General features: G+C 35.1%; 1 protein-coding gene across 1 annotated transcript in view; it reads left to right on the top strand.

Annotated features, from left to right (window-relative positions):
- LOC127162665 (alpha-1,6-mannosylglycoprotein 6-beta-N-acetylglucosaminyltransferase B) overlaps positions 1-6,436 on the top strand; it is a 130,144-nt gene extending 123,708 nt beyond the window's left edge. Inside the window, 2 exon segments of the mRNA XM_051105497.1 lie at positions 508-779; positions 2,088-6,436. Of these exon segments, the coding sequence (XP_050961454.1) occupies positions 508-779; positions 2,088-2,286 (471 nt within the window). The 3' untranslated portion in view covers positions 2,287-6,436.
- Positions 6,437-22,793: the final 16,357 nt, after the last annotated feature.

Below are 22,793 nucleotides of genomic sequence, written 5' to 3' on the forward strand. Positions count from 1 at the left end.
TTGCATGGGTATGCGGTGGTGTCACTTACTGATCAGTGATCCTTAGCAGTTGTATTTCCAAGCTTCAAAAGTGTTTAGGAAAATGTAGCTTGTGTGGATGCTGCCGCACTACTTGATCAACAAAAGAGCTACTGAAAAGCTATTTGATTCAGAAAACAGTAATGCTACCACCACACTATTGAGAAATGTAGTTAACCCTCTGGGGTTTGAGGGGGTTTTGGCACCCTGGAGTAGTTTTCAGTATCTTAAAAACATGTTAATTGCTAAATTAGTTTATAATCAGCACTAACTGGGCTACAATAATATGTAAGCAACATGAATGTACATGTTTGTGTTTTTGAGAAAACAACGTTTATGAATGGTTAGTGAAAAACTAAACTGCTCAAAGTAGTGTAAAGTACTAGTAGTGTAACTAACTGTAGCGATGCTACTGCCCAACACTGATCATAAGGCTCTCTTATGAAGATGTCTTCAGTCATAGTCACATTCACTGTGTGTTTTTTCCAGGATTTTTGTCGCCGCATCAGTCCATTCCCTACAGCCAATGAATCCAGATCATGGCCTGGGAATCCACCCAGTCCTTTCCTCCAGCTGCCCAACTCCACAGCTTTGATCTGGGCTCCCAACATCACTGCTCCGGCCTGCTGGCCGCCCCTCAGCGCCCTCCGGCTCTTCTTGTCTCCCGAGGACTCGTCCTGTGTGAAAACCTGCCAGGATGCTGGTCTAATCTGCGAGCCAGCTTACTTTCCTTTCATCAACAATATTGAGGCCTTCAATGGGTGAGACACACAGCATTTCTGGATTTTGCACATTTTTGCATAAATGTGTTTGTTGTTTTATTTATTTGTTCTTTGTGCAGTGATTATCACAGTTAATATGAAGTTATGACATTGATTTTTTAGGGGACACTTTGTGTGAAACCTATAATTACTATATAATACATTATAATACACACTCCGATCCTTGTTTAGCATCATAATATGCATGCATTCAGTGTTGGGAAGGTTACTTTAGAAATGTAATAAGTTACCCTATTTAAAATGCAATAAGTAGTGTAACTATTTCAAGTAATGCAACTGATTTCATCCAATTACATTTCTAAGAAATTTTTTCAACTCTTAATCATTTTCAAATGTTGAAAGTATACAAGGTTAACCTTACAGGATTTCTTAACACTGTCAGACTTTCAAAATCCTTCATTACTTGAATTGTAAAAATGTAATTTTAAAGCACAGCCACCATAAAATCAGACTTTAATACCTTACACATTTTTTTTTTTCTGAGGTTAAATACAGATTAAAAATCAAAACAATATATAATTTAAAAGCTATGATACTGTTTTTAAAATCAAATATTTGCATAGTTATGACGGGAAACACTGGCGTCTAACAATGCTTTGGAAAAAAACAAACAAAAACAAAAAAACAGCTAATCTTAAAAAAAAGTATGTACATAAACACACACCAATATTAAAAAAAGGTTATCAAATAAGCATGTGTCCTAAACTTCTGAAATATTGGTATCTCATAATTTAGAGCAGCCAATGCAATTTGGGAAAGAAATCAATCAAAAACATTACAACAATACAACAATAATTTTATCAAATACAACAATCATTTTGTCTAAATGTTTATCAACAGCATACAAAAAAAAGACAGACAAGTCAGTGTTATTTCAACTTACAGTAAACTAAAAAAAGTATATTTTCCATACAAACAATCAATATAAGTAATTTTTTTCTTCACTGCTTCACTGGAATGAGCAGCTTATTTACTCCAAAATGCGAATTGTACAATCTTGCAGCTTAGTATCTTTCTCATTTTTTATGTGCTTTTTTTTTTTTTTTTTTTTTTTTTTTGCTTCAATTAAAATCTTTTGGGTCATTTCACAGCTAGTTGGTTTAGCTTACAGCTGACAGATATTCAATCCCTATGAAGAAAATGAATGAAAAATATTTTTGTAACCAAGACCATTGTAAAAATGAGTAATCATTGTTCTCTATTCACTGTGCTGTATTGCGTTTCTTTCCCCTTTTCTTGTCTGCGGTTCTTTGAAATGTGTAAATTGTGTGAATGTGTGTTTTTCAGGCTTAACGCTCAGTGTGAGTCTTTAGAAGCGGAAAAGAATCATGTGTTTCCAGCAGTACACATGGACAGGAGAGAGTGTTTCCAGCAAAAGGAGCCGCTGCTATTCAGTTGCGCTGGAGTCAGCGCCAAACACCAGCGGCTTTGCCCGTGCAGAGACTACCTCCACGGCCAGGTGGCGCTATGCAGGGACTGCCTTTGAGTTTTGACCATAGACCTCTGGAGATGTCTGTGGTAAACCGAGGCTAGTCCTGGACAGTCAAACATGGCCCCAGAACACCGGTATCAACAGGTTTATGGGAATTGTTGGACTGAGGTCGTTGACGTCAAGCTGGAAGATCCGTCCAGAGAAGTGTCCTCACTCTTGGTTACTTTGATCCAAAGCAAAACATTGCCTCCAGGTGAGCTTGTGATGGTAAGCAAGATGGTAACCTGATACTGTGGGGTTCACCATCTTTGGGGTCAGTCTGAAAGAGCTCGGCTGGTGGTGGTTTCAGGGGTGGATGACGTGAGCAGAAAATAAATGCAAAATACAGTTTTGAGTGTGGAGCTCCTTTATGATGCAGGTCAGAGTCTAGAAGCTGTAGCTTTGGGAATGCTGAAAGTGCCAGAACTGTACATGAATTTTAAAGTCAACATGAAAGATTATAGTGAGCTGCAAGATGATGTATTTATGTAGGCCAAAACCCAGAAACAAGTTGCATCTCAGCACTTCTAGTTTCTGCTGTGCTGAAGTCAATGTTATTATTTTTTTTAAGGTTATTGGTTAAATGCCTGAAATGAAGTAATGCATTTAACACAAACTCAAGATAGTTTCATGTTTTATTCTACAACGTAAAATGCATCATAAAGTACCCGCTTGTGATTTCCAGTCAAGGTGATGCAACCTTCCAGGCTGGAATACAAAAATACATCATCACTGCAGCATTCTACTGTATACACAACACATTTTAATGTGTTATATTTTGGAAAATAGGAAATCTAAGGAAATGGCATTTTGATTTGGTCCGATTTCACAGAAGCAATGTGGTTCCATCCATCAGGATCTAATTGGATTGTGAGAAGTGGCTGTCACATACCAGAGTAAAGTTGCATGATATTTTCAGCTAAACCCTGTCCCACAGCTGTCTTAACTGGTCAACTAAATCACCATCATATTTAAATAAAAGTTCAGACTTAATTTAATTTAGTGTTCAGGAAACTTGCAGTGGTGGAAAAAATTATTTGATCCCCTGTGATTTTGTATGTTTGCTCACTGACAAAGAAATTATCAGTCTATAATTTTAATGGTATGTTTATTTGAACAGTGAGAGACAGAATAACAACAACAACAAATCCAGAAAAAAATGCATTTCAAAAAAGTTCTAAATTGATTTTAATGAGTGAAATAAATATTTGACTCCTTCACAAAATATGACTTAGTACTTGGTGGCAAAACCCTAACTGGCAATCACAGAGGTCAGTCATTTCTTGTAGTTGGCCACCAGGTTTGCACACATCTCTGGAGGGATTTTGTCCCACTCCTCTTGGCAGATCCTCTCCAAGTCATTAAGGTTTCGAGGCTGACATTTGGTAACTCAAACCTTCAGCTCCCTCCACAGACTTTCCATGGGATTAAGGTCTAGAGACTGGCTAGGCCACTCCAGGACCCTAATGTGCTTCTTCTTGAGCCACTTCTTTGTTGTCCTGGCCGTGTGTTTTGGGTCATTGTCATGCTGGAATACCTATCCACGACCCATTTTCAGTGCCCGGGCTGAGGATCTCACCCTAGATTTGACGGTACATGGCCCTGTCCATCGTCCCTTTGATGCGGTGCAGTTATCCTGTTCCCTTAGCAGAAAAATACCCCCAAAGCATAGTATTTCCACCTCCATCTTTGACAGTGGGTATGATGTTCTTGAGGTCATAGGCAGCATTCCTCCTCCTCCTCCAAACACGGCGAGTTGATTTGATACCAACAAGCTCAATTTTGGTCTCATCTGACCACAACACTTTCACCTAGTTCTCCTCTGGATGTTCAGATGTTCACTGGCAAACTTCAGATGGGCCTGTACATGTGCTTTCTTTAGCAGGGGGACCTTACGTGTGCTGCAGGATTTCAGTCCTTCACGGCGTAGCGTGTTACCAGTTGTTTTCTTGTTGACTATGGTCCCAGCTGCCTTGAGATCATCAACAAGATCCTTGCGTGTAGTTCTGAGTTGATTCCTCGCTGTTCTCATGATCATTAAAACTCCACAAGGTGAGATCTTGCATGAAGACCGAGGGAAACTGAGAGTTATTTTTTTGTTTTTTCCATTTGCGAGTAACCACACAATCTGTTGTCACCTTCTCACCAAGCTGCTTGGCGATGGTCTTGTAGCCTATTCCAGTGTTGTGTAGGTCTACAATCTTGTCCCTGACATCCTTGGACAGCTCTTTTGTCTTGGCCATGGTGGAGAGATTGGATTCTGATTGATTGATTACTTCTGTGGACAGGTGTCTTTTATACAGGTAACAAAAAGAGATTAGGAGCACTCCGTTTAAGAGAGTGCTCCTAATCTCAGTTTGGTACATGTATAAAAGACACCTGGGAGCCAGAAATCTTGCAGATTGATGGGGGATCAAATACTTATTTCACTTATTTCCTAACTACCTTTCTTGGCCTTGAACATGTCAGTTGTGTTGCTGTCTATGTAGGGCCAGAAAGCTCTTGGATTTCATCAAAAATATCTTAATTTGTGTTCCAAAGGTCTTAAAGGTTTGGAACGACATGAGGGTGAGTAATTAATGACAGTATTTTCATTTTAGGGTGAACGATCCCTTTAAGGTTAGGGTTTGGATTAAGTTTAGGGGTTGGTATTTGTTTTTAGAGATTTGTAGGCTGTGATTGACACAGCTGGTGAAATCTTTAGAAACAGCTGCACGGATTTAGAGCCAGATAGAGTCAGAGCTGAGTTTGCAATGGTTTGTAAAGAAATAATCTTCTCCTGAAATACCTATTTCATCTACTTTTGAGGAAGCTTTTTTGGCCACAGTTCACCAAGTTGACCTGCATTACCAAGAACAGTACCCTGAAACAGCCTGACTAATCTATTTGCCTGCTGGTTTACATAAACGCTTTCAGATACAAAGGTCTAGTTTTGCATTAGAGTTTCAAGAAGGAACTTTTTTTGTGAAAACTGATGTTGTTTAGGAGAAGAAACAGCAACTAGCACATAGGAAATAATGTATTAGCTGTAGTTTCTATGCAAATTTGGGTCCACATGGTTGCTGCTACCACCTCAATCTGGGCATTTCTTACACATTTCTGTACACATTTTACACTTTTTAAAGGTAATAATTATAAAATATATTAGTTGTTTAAGTTGAGATATGGTGTTTTTGTTTTCACTGTAACCACTATGCATAAATGCAAAATAGTCAAAATACACTTGGATGGCAGTAGAATTAAAGGAGAAGTCCACTTCCAGAACAAAAATTTACAGATAATATACTCACCCCCTTGCCATCCAAGATCTTCATGTCTTTTTTTCTTCAGCTGTAAAGAAATTATGTTTTTTTGAGTTAAACATTTCAGGGTTTTTCCCCATATAATGGACTAGTATGGTGCCCCGATTTTGAACTTCCAATATGCAGTTTAAATGCAGCTTCAAATGATCCCAAATGTGGTTGTAAACGATCCCAGCCAAGAAAGAAGGGTCTTATCTTTCAAAATGATTGGTTATTTTCATTAAAAATATACAATTTAATATACAGTCCATTATATGAAGAAATGAAATTTCTTTATGGCTGAAAAAAGAAAGACATGAACATCTTGGATGACAAGGGGTGAGTACATTATCTGTCGATTTTGTTCTGGAAGTGGACTTCTCCTTTAAGATCCAGTTTAACTCTTTATTTTAAGGTGACATTGTTACTTCAGTAATACCTATTAACAACATGTACTTACCATAAGGTGGGGTTAGGGTTTGGTTTAGGGTTAGTTGCTTGTAATTATGCATAATTTACTGTTTATATACACAGTAGTAAGTGCATGTAGCATATGTAACTGTCACTTTAAAATGAAGTGTTACCAGATCCAGAATGCTTTGAATTCACAGCTAAAGAAATGAATAAAAATAAGTGTGAAAATGAATGTGTCGCAGAAGCTTGCTAATAGACAATTGACCCCGAACCTATAAAATCTGACCCACTTTGGATTTATTTTGATAGTTTGTAATAGGTTCATAACAGAAAAAGTGAATGCTCAAGAATAGTTGTATCAAATTAAAAGTCATTTCAGAGGCAGAGTGCGTTATTACATTTTGATGAAATATTACAGAGAATGTTTTATTGAGAATAACATGTACTATAAGACCAGCTGTGCATATTATGTATTTACGGTCAGTTTTGGTTTCATGTTGACTTCTAAGTTCATATGGAATGCGATTCTCTGCTGTGAAAAAAAAAAAAAACTCTCTCTGCTTGCAGAGAACAGATGTGAATTATTTACGGATTGACTGAAATTCATTGTGTAAATATGTGCATTTTACATATTTCATATGCGCTATTGTTTGTACAAAATAAAATATACTTTTAAAATGAGTGTATTTACATTTTTAGCTGCTCCATCTGGGGTAAAAATAAATATAGAATGTTTCATAAGTGTAAAACTTCAGAAAGCATTGGGACTATTGACTGTAGAGATACGTGTGTGTGTGTGTGTGTGTGTGTGTGTGTGTGTGTCTTTTTAAAGCTGTTGACTCAGATATGCGTGATATTCGTTGTTCGTTCCTGTATCATGCAGAGCTGGCGTTCTCAAAGCAGGAGGAATTCTGGGATATCTGACAGTGATGATGCAGCTTTGCCATCAGCGGCATCATCTGAGAAACCTGCTGAGAATAGAAACTCATGCCGGCTATGAGACAGAGAAGAGCTGCTCTGTTCTTCAAAGCTTTTCTTAAAAAAAAAAAAAAAAAAAAAAAAAGATAAAGATAAAGAAAATACTGGCAGTGCAGTACATTCTTACATTTTTGGACTGTAACTCAGGTCCCCTGTCTAGATTTCTTTTTTTAATTTTGGGGTAACACTGGAAAAGGGGTGCCCTAAAAAAAAAAAAAAGAAAAAAAAAGAAAGAAAGAATTTTTCCAAGATATAAGCTACTGGCAGTTTAAAACAATTAATCTAAAATTAATCTTATCATTTTTTTTTGTCTGTTTGTTATATATAACTATACAACTATAGGATAATATTTTTTATATTATTTTTATAATTCATTTATACAGTATTTACAGTATTTTGTTTGTAAAACAGTGAGGATCTCAATTTATGTGACAGCATTAAGCTTGAACAGAAAAAAATACACTAAATACTAATGAATAGTTAATAACTAAACAAACTAATTTACATAACTGAGTCAAAACTAGGTTTTGTTAATGAATATACTTATGAATATTACCAGTAATGGCAACACTACATTGTTACAGGCCAATGTTAGTAATAGTGGCATGAATAGCCTACTAGAAAAACTTAAATATTAAAAAAATCTATAAGAGTTGAACTTGTTGAAACAGTAGAAAAGAGTTTCATCATGATTCATATCATCTTCCGTGAGGCATCTTTCAGTCTGTCTATGAACTACAGACTAAATTAAGCTCATACATTTATCAGTCACCCCCTCAACGCTTCTGTCTCTATCCATCTATCATTCTAGATTCCACATGTCAATATATGTTCAGTTCAGCTTTAAACAATGTTTAACAAGTGTTCTTCAGGCTATTTTACAAAAGGGTAGTTAAACCAAATTCACAGCTTTAAATCCATTTCAAGCAGTATCCCCAACAGTGAGTCGAACACCAATGGAATACATTTCTGCTCAAATATGGATTGAAATCGCAAAGTGATAGTTTTTATTTCCAAGAATGTGATTCACTTTGTAAGTCTGAATATTGCAACGTAAAAAAAAAAAAAAAAAACGCTTTGACGCTTTGCGCTGGAATTCACACTCTGCTTCTGTGAACCATAAATCCTGCCTACTTTAATTTGATTGGCCATCTCGTTCATTTTGACATCGATGAGCGCTGAGGCATACCAGCCTAAATTAAAAATTTAATTTTTAAACCTTTTTACCATCCTAACAACAAACAGAGCACTGCATAATGGAGGCCATCAGTACAATGCAAGAATTTCAAATATATACAGTCATGGCCAGAAATATCAGCACCCTTGCATTTCTGTCAGAAAATGTAACCCTTCTCTCAAAAAATTGGTACTCAAATGTTTATGTATGTATGTATGTATGTATGTATGTATGTATGTATGTATGTATTTATTTACTTATTTATTTATTTATTGGAACATTGGAACAACAAAAAAAAAAAAAAAAAAAAAAAAAAAAACAGAGATGAAAAGTCAAACCTAATACAATTCCACACAGAACCCAAACAGTCAAGGCATCCAATGTCAGAAGCAGCAAAGCAACCCCAAAACATCTTTGAACCTCCACCATGTTTGACTGTAGGGACTGTGTTTTTCTTTGAAGGCTTCATTTCTTTTTCTGTAAACAGTGCCATGACGTCCTTTCAGAAAATCCCTACTTTTGTCTCATCTGTCTGTTCTCCCAGAAGGATTGTGGTTTTGTCACATAAGTTTTGGCAAACTCCAGTCTTGCTTTTTTATGCCTTTGTGTCAGCAGTGGTGTCCTCCTGGGTCTCCTACCATAGCGTCCCCTCTCATTCAGATGGTGACAGATAGTGCGAGCTGACGCTGTAGCACCCCGTGTCTACAGATCAGTTCGAATTTGTTTGGAAGTTAATTGGCGTTCTTTATCCACGATTCGAACAATCTTTTGTTATATATTTTCTTTTAATTAATTTTGCTCTTCTATTCACGTCCAGGGACACACAGGAACATTAGGATCTCTGGAGATGGACTTGTTGCCTTGAAATTGTCTTTGTTTTTCCACATTTTTACACTTTATTTTGATCATCCACTTTAGACATTCTACTAACAGTAAGTAAATTTCCAACTGCATGTCAACTAGTCATCAGAGTATTAGTAGACCGTCTGCTTAATATCTTCTAACACTCTTCTAAACTTTGCAAGTATATGTCAGCTTATTCTAACCCTAAACCTTACCTAACAGTCTGCTCTGAGAGTTAGTTGACATGTGACTGCAAATTAATGAGAATTAGTTGACATGTAGTTGTAAAGTTACTTATAGTATAGAATGTCTAAAGTGGACTATCAACATAAAGTATTACCCTCAAATCCACAGACATCTCTTTACACTTCTTTCTTTTCTCCATGCTCAGTGTGACACACAACAAAAAGGTTGACTCAACTTTTTAACTGGTTGCAAGTGTGATTACTATATTGCCCACACCTGTTACTTGCCACAGGTGTGTCAAAATACAAATTACAGGGTACAATTGGAACAGTACCTGAGTACAGCTGAGACACCCAATTCATTGCAAATGTAAAATACCTTTAAAAATGAGAATTCAACACTTTTTATTTCCATTCAGTATTTTATTTGATTATTTGTTTAGTTAAAAGTAGTTCATATGTAAAACATTGTACAGTAATGGCAAACAGCGATACAAAATTAAATTTCAGTTTATCATTTTAATAGTAACAACTGAAAATTTGAGTATAGTAAACAGTAAAAGAGTAAAAAAAAAAAAAAAAAAAAACTCTGAACAACTGCAAACAGTAATAATAAAACAGATCAAATGCAAACAATAACCTAATAAATATAATAACAATAAACATTATAAATAAATGATACACTGTGTCTCAACTGTATACCGCTGACCACCTCGAGCAGCTCTCTAGATTTTACAATATGTCAGTTTTTAGAGCACAGATTAAGGTATACAAAAATGTAAGTTAACCTTATCAGTCATGTAAAGATGAGAAGTTATTCAATGTGGAATGGACGTGGTGAAATGAAAAACTTACATTAAAAAAAAAAAAAAAAAATCGTCTATATCTTTGGACTGGAGAACCACATGTACTTCAAATTTCCCACGATCGAAGAAGGCACTAATACGCATGCGTGAAGCAAATTTTACAGATCAGACTTGTTATGTAAGCAAGTTATTTAAAGTGTTTCAAATGCACCCCTGTAACAACTGTACCTAGTCTACCCTACACTACCATTCAAAAGTTTTGACACACCTTGTATGTTTTTTTTTTTAATTTTTATTAATCTAGAAGACAATGAAACTATGACAAATCTAATATGTAGCCCACAAAAACGTGTTAAATAACCCAGAATATGATTTATATTTTTGATTCTTCAAATTAGCCATCTTTTTCTTGCCAGTTTTAAACATATAGGGATGGTTTTCAACCTTAACCACTAGATCATCAGTTGTCTTGTGCAGAGAAACATATACATACATATGAACCAAGACCATTGAACCAAGACCATTGAACCAAGACTTTTATTTTTTCAGTGAGAGGTTTGTTCACAATTCAGGAGTTCTCAGCGGGTACATTTGGCTGTGGCATTTTGCACTCAACTGATATCTCTGCATTTCTGAAAGAGACATAGAAAAAAACAGGCATATGTAAAGAAGAATGAGACCCGCATGGCTGCAGAGAACAGAGAGCAGTTCCGGCCATGGACTCAAAACTTCAAAAGCTTTCAGGAAAGCTTTGAAATCCATGGCCTTCAGAGACTTCACACACAAAACGTTGCATTGGGTTCAAATGCCTTATGCTGAACTGTGTTCAGAGGTAAATGTCCTTTTACAATTATGGCCTTACAGCAATTTATTTACAGCAGTCGCGGTAAACTTCTACTTTACAGTTCTGAGGTTTGATTTCTCTACTCTTTCACTGTCAGTCTTCAACTTTGCTAATTTAACTAATTGTCACTAATATCACTGCAACCGAAATATTACATTAATCCAGGGTGTGGGTCCACTATGATCTTCTACACACCACTCACCTGCGAATTGAAGCGACGACCCTACATTAGACTAAATTAACATCAGCACATATGTGACCCTGAACCACAAAACCAGTCTTAAGTAGCACGTGTATGTTTGTAGCAATAGAGGGTATGCACTGACTTTGCATATTGCATATTGATGCAGTCAGAAATCGTGTTTTCGAACACTTATATGTGTCTGATTTTGACACCGGGGAAAATAAATAAAGCAAATTTGCCTGTGAACTCATTTTGTAAATACAAAATAGGTTGGTCTAAATCCTGGTGATCACTTATATCAATGTTATATGTATGGTCATATCATCCAGATGAAAAACGTACATAGTTTGTGTCAGTGTTTATTTAAAAACATCCAGTTATGCAGAATTTAAGATGGTAAATATTTAGCTGATGACTTGTCAATACGATATAGTACAATACAACATATAGGATATGATTTTACTGCACAATTCACCATATTAACATGAAATGATAACTGCAAATCCGTGTTTCGCTGCCTGGAGGCCATTTGTTTCTTTGAATTGCAGCGATTAATTTGCTTCTCTTTTCAGTAGCTTTCAGCAGTCTGTAAAAATATACCTCAGGTTCCATGTAAAATGTCTTTGTACATTCAATCGCTAAGCTCGTTTTGGTTTTAGAGGTGTTTTGTGTGTTCTGTCGCAGCATTCGCGTTAAAACCAATGCTGCCACTCAGTCTTTTTGCCACTCAGTGGGCGGAGCCACAGCCACTCCAGCTGACGATGACGTCACATGCATACCCTCTATAGCCAACAATACATTGTATGAAATTAAACTGTCAAAATTATATATTTTTCTTTTTATGGCAAAAATCATTAGGATATTAAATAAAGATCATGTTCCATGAAGATATTTTGCAAATTTCCTACCATAAATATATAAAAAAATAATTTTTGGTTAGTAATTGCAAAGAACTTAATGTAGACAACTTTAAAGGTGATTTTCTCAAATTTTTTATTATTTTTTTTTTTGCACCCTCAAATTCCAGATTTTCAAATAGTTGTATCTCAGCCAAATACTATCCCAACAAACCATACATCAATGGAAAGATTATTTATTCATCTTTTAGATGATGTCAAAATAACTGAAACAAAGCTTTCTATTAGGCTCTTAAGATTAAGATTTTTTTTTAAATGATCAGCATATTTTGTAATAAAATCATCTCAGTGTGTAAAATCATTTTGCACAGTCCATTTACCAAACAATCTAAACTTTCTTGGAACTATTTAATTCTGATGGATACATTGTTTTGCTTTTATAGTGATGCTTCATATACTACGAGATATGATCTGGGCGATATAAAAAAAAAAAATAAATAAATCAATAAAAGTCTTACTATTTTTCAGCCTTTCATTGACATTTAATATATATGTTAATTTGTTCTCTGAAAAGATGCCTTTTTTATTTTCCAAGTAGATTCAAAATGCTTAATGCATATCCTTATAACAATCAACAAAACAAGAAGTTTCCAACACTGTTTTTCACAAAATGAACACAGAGAAGCATGATATTTTATTATTTTTCATTATTTTGCAATAAAACAGTGCATTAAAATAAAGAGGAATAATTACCTAATGTATTTTCACAGACACACCATATGGAAAATGCCACGCTGAGACTTTCGTGAACATTTTTGAGTGATAACACTACAGAATGGTTGTATTGTGAATCGATTTACTGAAATGGAGAGATATGCACTAAACAGGTCCACTCTGGCAATTCACCGTTTATTGTATTAGGAGGTGCCCCCACATTTACATTTATATTTATTTTCTAGATAAATGGTTTCTTATCAGAGCGCCAGGCAAGAATATGCATAATGTGCGTAATTACCCTGCACAAGATAACAAAAGATGCAAATCAAGCAGCAAGCTGAAGCTCGACTGCGGACGCAGTCGTAAGGTTGAATTGGTGGATGCGTACTTCAAACGTTCAGCTGCATGCTGGCTTATTCCCCACAATTTTGCAAGAATTGTTGTGAGAATGTCTGGAGACTGACCTTAAGACTATGACTGCTCCCATTTACAATATTGTTTTCTTTTTTTGTTTTGTTTTTTTAATGCACAAGGTTCCCAGCATGTTGCTGCTAGGGCTGTGCTATTAATATTTGAGTGTTTTAAAACAAAAATTTTTGGAATGTCTCCGGTTTAGTAGATTAAAAAAGTTTAATTTTCAAGTATATCATATTCCAATGTTTTATCAAAAGATGTCCCTGGGCTAAGCCCTGAATGTCCAGTGACCCTACAACCGTCTGTTTCTCAGTGTTGGATTAAGCAGAAAGCTACAGGTAACAGATTGGTGTGGTTTAATCTGACAAACACGAATCTCTGACCTTTAGAGGACATCCTTTCCTGAATCAGCAGGGAAGGCAGCTTTAGTGCTATTTTAATATTTTTAGAGGTTGTTATTGTCATTTCAGTCTGCATGGGCTTCCAGTCTAGTGGCTTAATCAGCAAACAGCACAAGTGAAGCAGAGACTGCTAATGAACCCTGCAGTCTGGCCTATTTAAACAAATGGACCAGTTTTGTTTTTTTGTTTTTTTGTTTTTTATAGGCAAATGTAAAGACATTTTTGGATAATTTTTCATTGGTATTTTTTTTAAAACATGGATGTTCTCCTCACATTGTTTATTAGCTAAAGATCTCCTCAACATAGCAATAAAATATTAGGAGTTTGTAGTACAGTAAAGGCGGTACAGGAAATACCACCATGATGTTTTAATTTTTTTTTGCATTGGTGTTGGATGTATTAATGCCAGTGGCGTTTCATTTTCTTTAAACGGAATCATTCTTTTTTTTCTATTGGGGTATAAGCTGAGGCTATTTTTGATGGCTGCTGTGAGATTCACATGCTCATATGCTGGTGAGCTTCTGTCTGTTGTCTTAATCAATATGATGAGTTATTTCTCAGACAGACACGTGTAGACACATTGAATAATGGTGTCTGCAACTCCCTCAGCACTTATGTTGTTACACAGCCAAACTGTCCAGGGTGCTGAAACACTCAAAGACCCAAATCGTTATTAGAATTGAAGTTGCCGTATTAAGCATTGCAGTGACCAAGCAGTAGCTGTGTTTCCATTACCTTTTAAATTGAAAATTGAAAATATGACTAATGGAAACACGTCGAATTTCGCAAAAGCTCCCATACATTACAAAAAAGTTTTTACGCTCACTTGAGCTGATTTTTCAGGTAATTCGAAAAAGGAATATTTTGCAAAACTGCAATGGAAACGGTTTTGTCGCATTTACAGTTCACCTTGCCTACGTAAAAGTCACATGATCATTCTTTAATGCACTATAACCTCATAAAACACCTCATATGTGGCTGTTTGCACAAGCATTGACTATAAATTGTCAATTTTACACTGCACAATTCTGCAGAGCTGATCACGGCCACTCTAGTCAATGCTTGTATTTATACCACGCCACGGCTCGTTTTTAGTTTCAGAAGCGGCTCTCCGCGCTACTTCCATAAAGATAGATGCTTACATCTCCTGCGATTAAAATTCATGGATAGTGCAGTGGCTGCAACATAAAAAGAGAGAAAAAAGACACATAACTTTGGTTAATGGAAACGCTGTCATTTCACATTTTCAACTGACATTTATAAAATATAGCAAAGGTGAATATGACTATGATTGATTTATTATTTTTTTATTTATATCATTATTACTACTTTGCAGTCTCTAGGACCAGCTCTATAGCACCACCACCAGTTTTAAAAATCCATGTTTCTACTTTTTACTCACTGTCTTACATTCTGTCCATTACAGCCACCATTTTTACTGTATGTAGTTTAATTGTTACCCCTATTTCAAATTTTGTTCAACTGTCAAGAAATCTGGCTTAGATGACTATTAAACTGAGGCTGACATGACAGGATTTAGATTTTCTACTCTGTTCAAAAGTGACACCAACACAAAATTCAGTTTTAATGTTGACCTGAAACTGGATGAAAGGTTGTATCTCAATAACTCTTACCAAATTTGTTCACAGAACCACCTACAAGTCATGAAATCTAAAAAAAAAAAGAGAATGATTTCATTTTATAATTTTTGAAAATATTGTAAAAAAAATTTCATGGCATTCCTTGATCAATACTAATTCCAACAATATGTGATGTATCATTCTTTGTCCACCACTGTGAAGTACATCCAATTAACGAAGTGTCTATTTACAATGAGTGCAAATAGCCTGCCTTGTTGGCAGAGGCTATTTACACTAACTCTGTCTATGAACGTGTGGTTTGGATTTGCAGTGGCGTAGGTAGTAAAACGTGTAGAGGTGGCTTTTTGATGCGATTGACCTGAGTTCGAATCCGCCTTTTGCTGAACTTCTTCTCTCTTTTCACGTCACATCACATCACATATCAGTAAAGGCATTTATATTTAATAAAATAAAGGACATAATTTAAAAAAAAAAAAAAAAAGATATAATAAAGTGCCTCACGGGTGTTGATCGGTTAGGATTAGGGGTACGTCTAGGGAGAGCTTTATTATGGAAGCCTGTTTCCGCCACTGAATAAAAAATAAAAATAGTAATTGATTTTTTTTTTTTTTCTCACAATTTTAGTTTAATTTGAGTTTACATCTCGCAAGTCTGACTTTTTTCTCAGAACTGTGAGATATAAACGCACAGTTGCGAGTTATAAAGTCAGAATTGTGAGATTTAAACCTTTTTTCTCGCAATTGTGACTTTTTTTATCTCACAATTCTGACTTTTTTTCTCGCAATTGCGAGTTTGTATCTCGCAATTCTGACTTTTTTCTCAGAATTATGAGATACAAACTCGCAATTGCAAGTTATAAAGTCTAGTTCTGAGGAGAAAAAAGACGTTCATATGTTACGAGTTTATATCACACAATTTTGACTTCATTTCTCAGAATTGCAAGTTTATATCACATAATTTTGACTTTATTTCTCAGAATTGCAACTTTATATCTCGTAATTCTGACTTTATAATTTCCAATTGCAAGTTTATATCATGCAATTGTGACTTTATTTCTCAGAATTGCGACTTTATAACTCACAATTGTGAGTTTATATCACAACTCTGAGAAGAAAAGTCAGAATTGTGAGATAAGTCGCAATAACTTTTTTTTATTCAGTGGCGGAAACAGGCTTCCATACTTTATTGCCCCAAGGCAGCATCCATTTAATAATTTTAATAATAAAAGATCATTTATACTCAATACAGTATTGCTTACTGTTTTATAATGCACTACAATACTGAGGTACAAATATCTGCCACTTACACTAAGTAGTATAAATAGCATCTAACTAATTTTGAAGAAATATATATGTGTATAAATATAATCTATCGCTATTTTCACTTAGTGTAAATAGCATATTGCTGAGGATATGTTTACTTAGCATAAATAGAAACCATTGCTATTTTCACTTAATGTAAATAGCATCTATTGCTAAGAAAATATTCTATTTTCACTTAATGTAAATGGCATCTATTGCTATTTGCGCTTAGTGAAAATAGTAACTGCCATATATTAAATACAGCTTGTCCACCATTATGAAATATGTATGTAAGCCTATATATTGGGGTTGCGAACTCCAGTCCTGGAGAGCTGCAGCCCTGCAGAGTTCAGCTTCAACCCTAATTAAAACTCACCTGCCTGTAGCTTCCTAGTAACACTTTAGACCTTGATTAGCTTGTTCAGGAGTGTTTGATTAGGGTTGAAGCAAAACTCTGCAGGGCTGCGGCTCTCCAGGACCGACATTTGCCACTGCTATATATAATCCTCCTACAAATTCTGTTCAATTTTATCCAAAATGTACTTTTTGGATCTTTGAACTGATCTCCACAGAAATGACCAATGGATTTTCGATTTTCACTACTGATACAGAAAAAAAATATTTTAAAGGGTAAATCATGCATTGTACCTTAAGATCCACTTAAATTAGTTGATTAGTTTTGACACTGACAATATTCCACACAATACAGAATAACTGTCTATAGGACGGCATACAGGACACAGCTAGATGGAGCCCTAGACTGTGTACAGCTAAAACAAACCACTTGCATTACAATCTATGGCAGAAATTGGACCATCCAATCCATCCATCCAGCTCTACTAAAGAAAGTCTAAAAGTTGGAAGAGTCACTGCTTGGTTTTTAAGTGAAACTTCAAGAAACATTTCCTAAGGGCCTGTCCCAGGACCTACATTTGCAGTCTTGGCCAGCTGAGACTAAGCGTATCCCATCGTTCATCATGTTCAGGAACTTATGTGACCTAAATTCGCACATTATCAAATAAAACTTTCCAGTGCAAGTTAAATTAATTCAACTGGTGCAGAAACAAATGCATTTTGTAAAATGTTTGCAACTAAATTTAAACTTTACCTGCATTTTTACAACAAGCGTGTCCCATCGGGTAATCAAAAGTTTTTCACACACTTCAACTGAATCTCCTGCGGATGTTAACTTTGATCTAGTTTCCAATAGTAAACCTAGCATAAGCAAAGGAATTACAGTGGTCGAGGATAACAAATGGTAAAATGATTTGAAGCTTCTTTTGGGAACAGTGCGTTTGGTTGGTCAAAACAAGCACCACATAATTAAGCAGCTTTAGGCTTTTGTATGGTCTTTCTTGTGAGTTCTCACATTACATAATATTTTATTTAGAATGTATGGATAAATAAATAAATAACACAGGGACATTTCTAGAGACAGTTCCAACTAGAGACAAGCAATCAAATGGAGATTGTCCACAGAGAATGGGTTTTCATGCTGTTAACTGTTGCAAATGCATTCATCTGTCAGAAAGTGGCAGCATAAATTCAGAATGCATTCTTTTTTTTTCAGTTTAGTTATTAAATGCTCTTTTTAAAATAGAAAGTTTTGAATTCTGAATGTTACAGTATGTTTTCATAGTACGTGAATCTCTTTTATCTTAAGATCAAGGAAAATTTGTCTCGGAAAATAATGTATGAAGAAAATTTTGATCCCTTAAAACCTGAAAGATGAAGAAGCATTGTAAACATGTGGAGCCAACTTCAGACTGGATTATTACTGCACACTTTATGATCTTCGGCCTCACAGACAACTATAGATTTCAAAGCAATTTCCACAGGGCTTTTAGAGCGACAAACACACCAAAGACCATTAAAAAACCATACAGCTCTGCCAGACAGTTAATAATAATGCTTATTAAAAGCACACATTTCACAGACTTAAGAAGAGAAAATGCAGTTTGATATTTTTCAATATGTTTTCTACTTAAGAGAGGCAAAGCACCAAAGCTTGACAATCCCAGTCACTACTTTTCTACATTTTTTTAAAATCATTTATAAAGACTTCATAACGTTTGAATATACATTAATTTACATTTCAAAACTGAAATACTGTTTACCTTTAAGCACACAAATTACTACTAAGTTATATATTATTTTCTATTTCCATACTCCAGTTGGCATCACTCCAAGAGCAGGAAATTCATTTAGCAAATGGCACACAAACCAAAAGAGAGGCATTCACTGAATCCCAAATCAAATATACAGAGCTCAAGATTGAGTGGCCGCACATAGGCTATGCAAGAGTATAAACTCACAGCAGCCACAATAGAAGTGTAGGGTCCCATCTGGAGGAAATGAGCTTTGCCTTTCAATAATTTGGAGGCTTTGGTGTTGTGATGTGACACTGGGTCCTAATATGGTCTGACATAACCTTAAAAGCCTCCCTGACAGGCCACAGACTGATAGTGACACATGGTTCCATCTTCACATTTTAGCAGTCTGCTGGTATAAAAGCGAGTTAAAATGATGAATAAATCAATGTATGAGAGTAGATCTGAGCTGCATTTTAAAGTACACTGCCGTGTATAGTAATAGTAAATCACTTAAATAGAAATGAACATCATTATTGAGGAACAGTACACTCTAAAAAATATCAATTTGGGTCATTTTTGCAACCCAGCACTCAGTCAGAAAAGAACAAACTCAGTGCTAGGTTGTTTTGAGCCTACTGGGTTGGGTTGTTTATTATTATTATTATTATTTTATGTCAACTATTGGTTACAAAATGACTATACTGCTGAGTTAAAATATTAAAATAGACTGGAAATAAGTTGTAAATCACTGTGACAAATGCAGAAAGAATACAGTAACAATGTAGGAAACATTAATATTCAAATTACGAAATTTATTGATAAGCAAAAACACCTAGAAACGGAGCAATGGACACAATATTTTATAAGGGTTAGCCAGTTTCATTTCTTTTTTTCTGCCAACAAAAATAATCCAACTACAGCCAAAGCATCATGCTGCCAAGGAACACACAGACTGAAAACCTGTAACAAACACAGAAGGTCGTGAGTAAACTGTGTATCGTAGTGAATCGACAGGATTAAAGTATTTTAATCATTCATGCTACATGCCATTCTGGCTTTTTCAGTCACCAAGAACTGCTCGAGTGAATTTGGTATTCGACAACAGCTCCAGTTTTAAGTTTTAACAGAACCTGCTTCTCCCTATTGAAAAAAAAAAAAATGCATATGCTGGTTAGGTATGTTTTGGAGTATGGCAGCTGGTTTGAGCTGGTTTAAGTTGGTCCTTAGTTGGTCATGAGCTGGTTAAGCTGGTCCGGAGCAGGAGCTAGTTGCATAGGATCAGTTTAAGACCAGCACATGACCAGCTTAAACTAGCTCATAACCAGCTTATAATCAGTTCAGGGTCAGCTAAAACCAGCTGCCATGCTTCAAAACATACCTAACCAGCATATGCATTTTATGAAAAATAAAATTTTTAATAATTTTGTAAGCAAAAGAAAACATTTATGTTGCTGCTATGGCAGAGTTACGTTCTCTCATGCAAGATGCTGGTCCAAGTTGGTTTATGCTGGTATAGAATATCCATGCTGTTCTCAAGCAAAATAGAGCTGGTGATTCTGTTTCACCAGCAGGGTCTTGCAGGGTTTAGTGTCGATAGGCCAGTTTTCTATAGTGTAGTGTTTTTCATAGCATCCCAGCAAACCAGCATCCCATTATGGGATCCAGCAAACCAGCAATCAGCACCCCATGCTTGTCCCAGCATGCAAAACATAGCCTATGCTGGTGACTAGCAATGCTGGATTTCTTAGCAGGGTAGTTAGCTTTCAGCTGCAGTCTGTCCAGTGTCTTTTAGCTCAACTTTTTTGGCCCTGATGTAGGCGATATGAGGTAACGCGAGGTGGCGCCACAGTAGGCTTTCCTCAATGCTAGTTCCTTGCCATTGGTTTGGTGTATCCCTACCTTTACTCTACAGTCTCAACCCAGAGTTTGGACTGAAAAACAACCCAGCATGTAGAATGTGGCTGTGGGTGGTTAAGTGCGTAATTTATTAGACCAGAAACATAACAGACAAGTAGACAAAAGGTCGCAAGCTAAAAACATTTAGATTTTATCTAATTTGTTTAACAAGATTCCATTTAAACTTTTGCTCTGCTGTGACAACTGATCTGAAAGGGAAACTGGATGCAGAGGAACAGTTAATTAATGTACCCCTTACTGGCAATAGCAAAAAAATGTGCTTGTGCTGCATTATGAACTAACACATTTAGAGTACAAAAACACATAAAATTAAGCTTCTGTAGCTCCCTGAAGTATTTGTGTTCACATACTTGTGAAGAGTATTCTTTAGGCCTTACATTTTTTACTTCTACTGCAGTTGTAATGATTGCAGTCATCTGACATTAATTCTGGGTTCCATTCAATTCGTTTCTTTCTAATAGGAAAAATGTAATAAAATCTCACTCGAAATGGGACAATTCTGATTGTGCAAAATGTGTGATGCTTTATTCATTTTAGGCAAATAAAATGCATCACTGAATCAAAGTTCCTACATTCCATAAAACCTGCTTAGCAAACATTTGCATGAACAGGTGTGTAAAACACAGTAAATGATCCTTTCTGATGATTATCGTACACCTGCACAACAAATGCTAGCACTGCACAGCATCGTTTACATTCTGAAATTTGGTTAGTGGGAGAATTTGGGGCTGACAATCAAACACCTGAAAACCAAATAGCACCATTTCCAGGCAATATAACATCTTAACAGAAGTATTACTTGTGACTTTGAAATGAATGCTTTCTTTGTATACTGATGTATTAATGCCATCTGTTTAATACTATAGTTACATAGCTAATAATACTGGTTTCACATATTGTCCTTTTTGATTTATCAGCAAAATATCACATGAACAGAACCCTACTTGTATTCAGGGATGCGCTACTGGGAATGTGAAAATGTGAAAAATCCAAAATGTTCCTTGAAGGATCACATTCATTTTACTGAGTAAAGATCAAGTATATTTTATGAAAGTCCTTTATATAAGCAGTAGTAAAAATATGAGGTGGCAAGGGGGGCCTTTTACCCCACACACAGGGTAAAAGGCTCACCAGCATGGGCTAAAAGACACACAATATTGATACAAATACTTTAGCTATTTTTTTTATTTTTTATTTTTTTAATAATGCCTAAGTTAATACTTATTCAAAACTATCACTTTAGCAAAGTTTGTATTATTTTACACTGTTGTTAAGAATTTTAATATATATATATATATATATATTTTTTTTTTATATTTTTTTTTTTAAATGCAATAACAAAATCATTTTAAAATGTAAAGATTCTGGAACAATTAAAAAAGATACCATAGTAATTTAATATAGATTTACAGTAGCAACAACAAATAATATTTTATTATATGATATGATTAATAGCAAATATGATGATTTCATTCTAAACATGGTGATTATCTCTAAGATGAACACCCAACATAATATATGATATTTACCATCTGAATCTAACAATGTTATGCCAACAAATGGAAAAGTCAGCCTTCTTTTAATTATCATGATAATTATTGTGCCTTTTAGCCCCAACAGCAGGGACACTTTTTACCCGAAATACCATACTTTTACATATCCTTTGTCATTATTTAAAAACAGCCATTTTGATTATCTTAAACAAAACTGAAAATCATTAAAAAGAGCTTTGTCTCAAGACATATTCAAGAATTTTAGTGATTTGCTACTTAAATCTACAACATTTTTAAAAACATCAAATAATAGATCAACTAAGCACAATTTGTTTGCAAATTATGTGAAAAAAAAAAAAAAAGTATCTTGAAAAGTGAATGTTTTGGAAAGTCCTGTGCTACTTTTTTTTTTTTTCTGCCATCTAGTGGTTTAGAGGAAAATAATATCAAAGGTGCCTTTTACCCCAGGTCACCTTTAGCTCTGTTGTACCCTGCTATTAGCAGTATTTTAACATTTCTTAGGACACAATTTGCCCAGTTTTTTAGTTTATAAAATTATACTTTTTAATGTACTTTAAGTGTGTACTGTGGACTATACAACAAAGGAACACGCAAACTGTTAGTTTACTAGCTTAGTACTTCCAGTTCTCTTTAAAGGATATTCACAGCAAATATTAGTTTAATAGCTTATACTCTAAATACATTTGTTAGTAAACTTAATATGTATAGTTGAATATATATACAGTCATGGCCAAAAATATCGGCACCCTTGCATTTCTGTCAGAAAATGCAACCCTTCTCTCAGAAAATTGTTTGAATTGCATATGTTTTGGTATTCATGTGCTTATTGTTTTTGTTTGCAACAAAACAAAACAAAAAAAAAAACTGAGAAGAAAAGTAAAACCTTTATAAAATTTCACACAGAACTCAAAATTGGACAAAATTATTGGCACCTTGTCAAAATGGTAAGAAATAATTGTTTTTCAAGCATGTGATGCTCCTGTAGTTTGTATTTA

This window comes from Labeo rohita, chromosome 3 (assembly GCF_022985175.1).
Source record: "Labeo rohita strain BAU-BD-2019 chromosome 3, IGBB_LRoh.1.0, whole genome shotgun sequence".
NCBI classification, from domain to species: domain Eukaryota; kingdom Metazoa; phylum Chordata; class Actinopteri; order Cypriniformes; family Cyprinidae; genus Labeo; species Labeo rohita.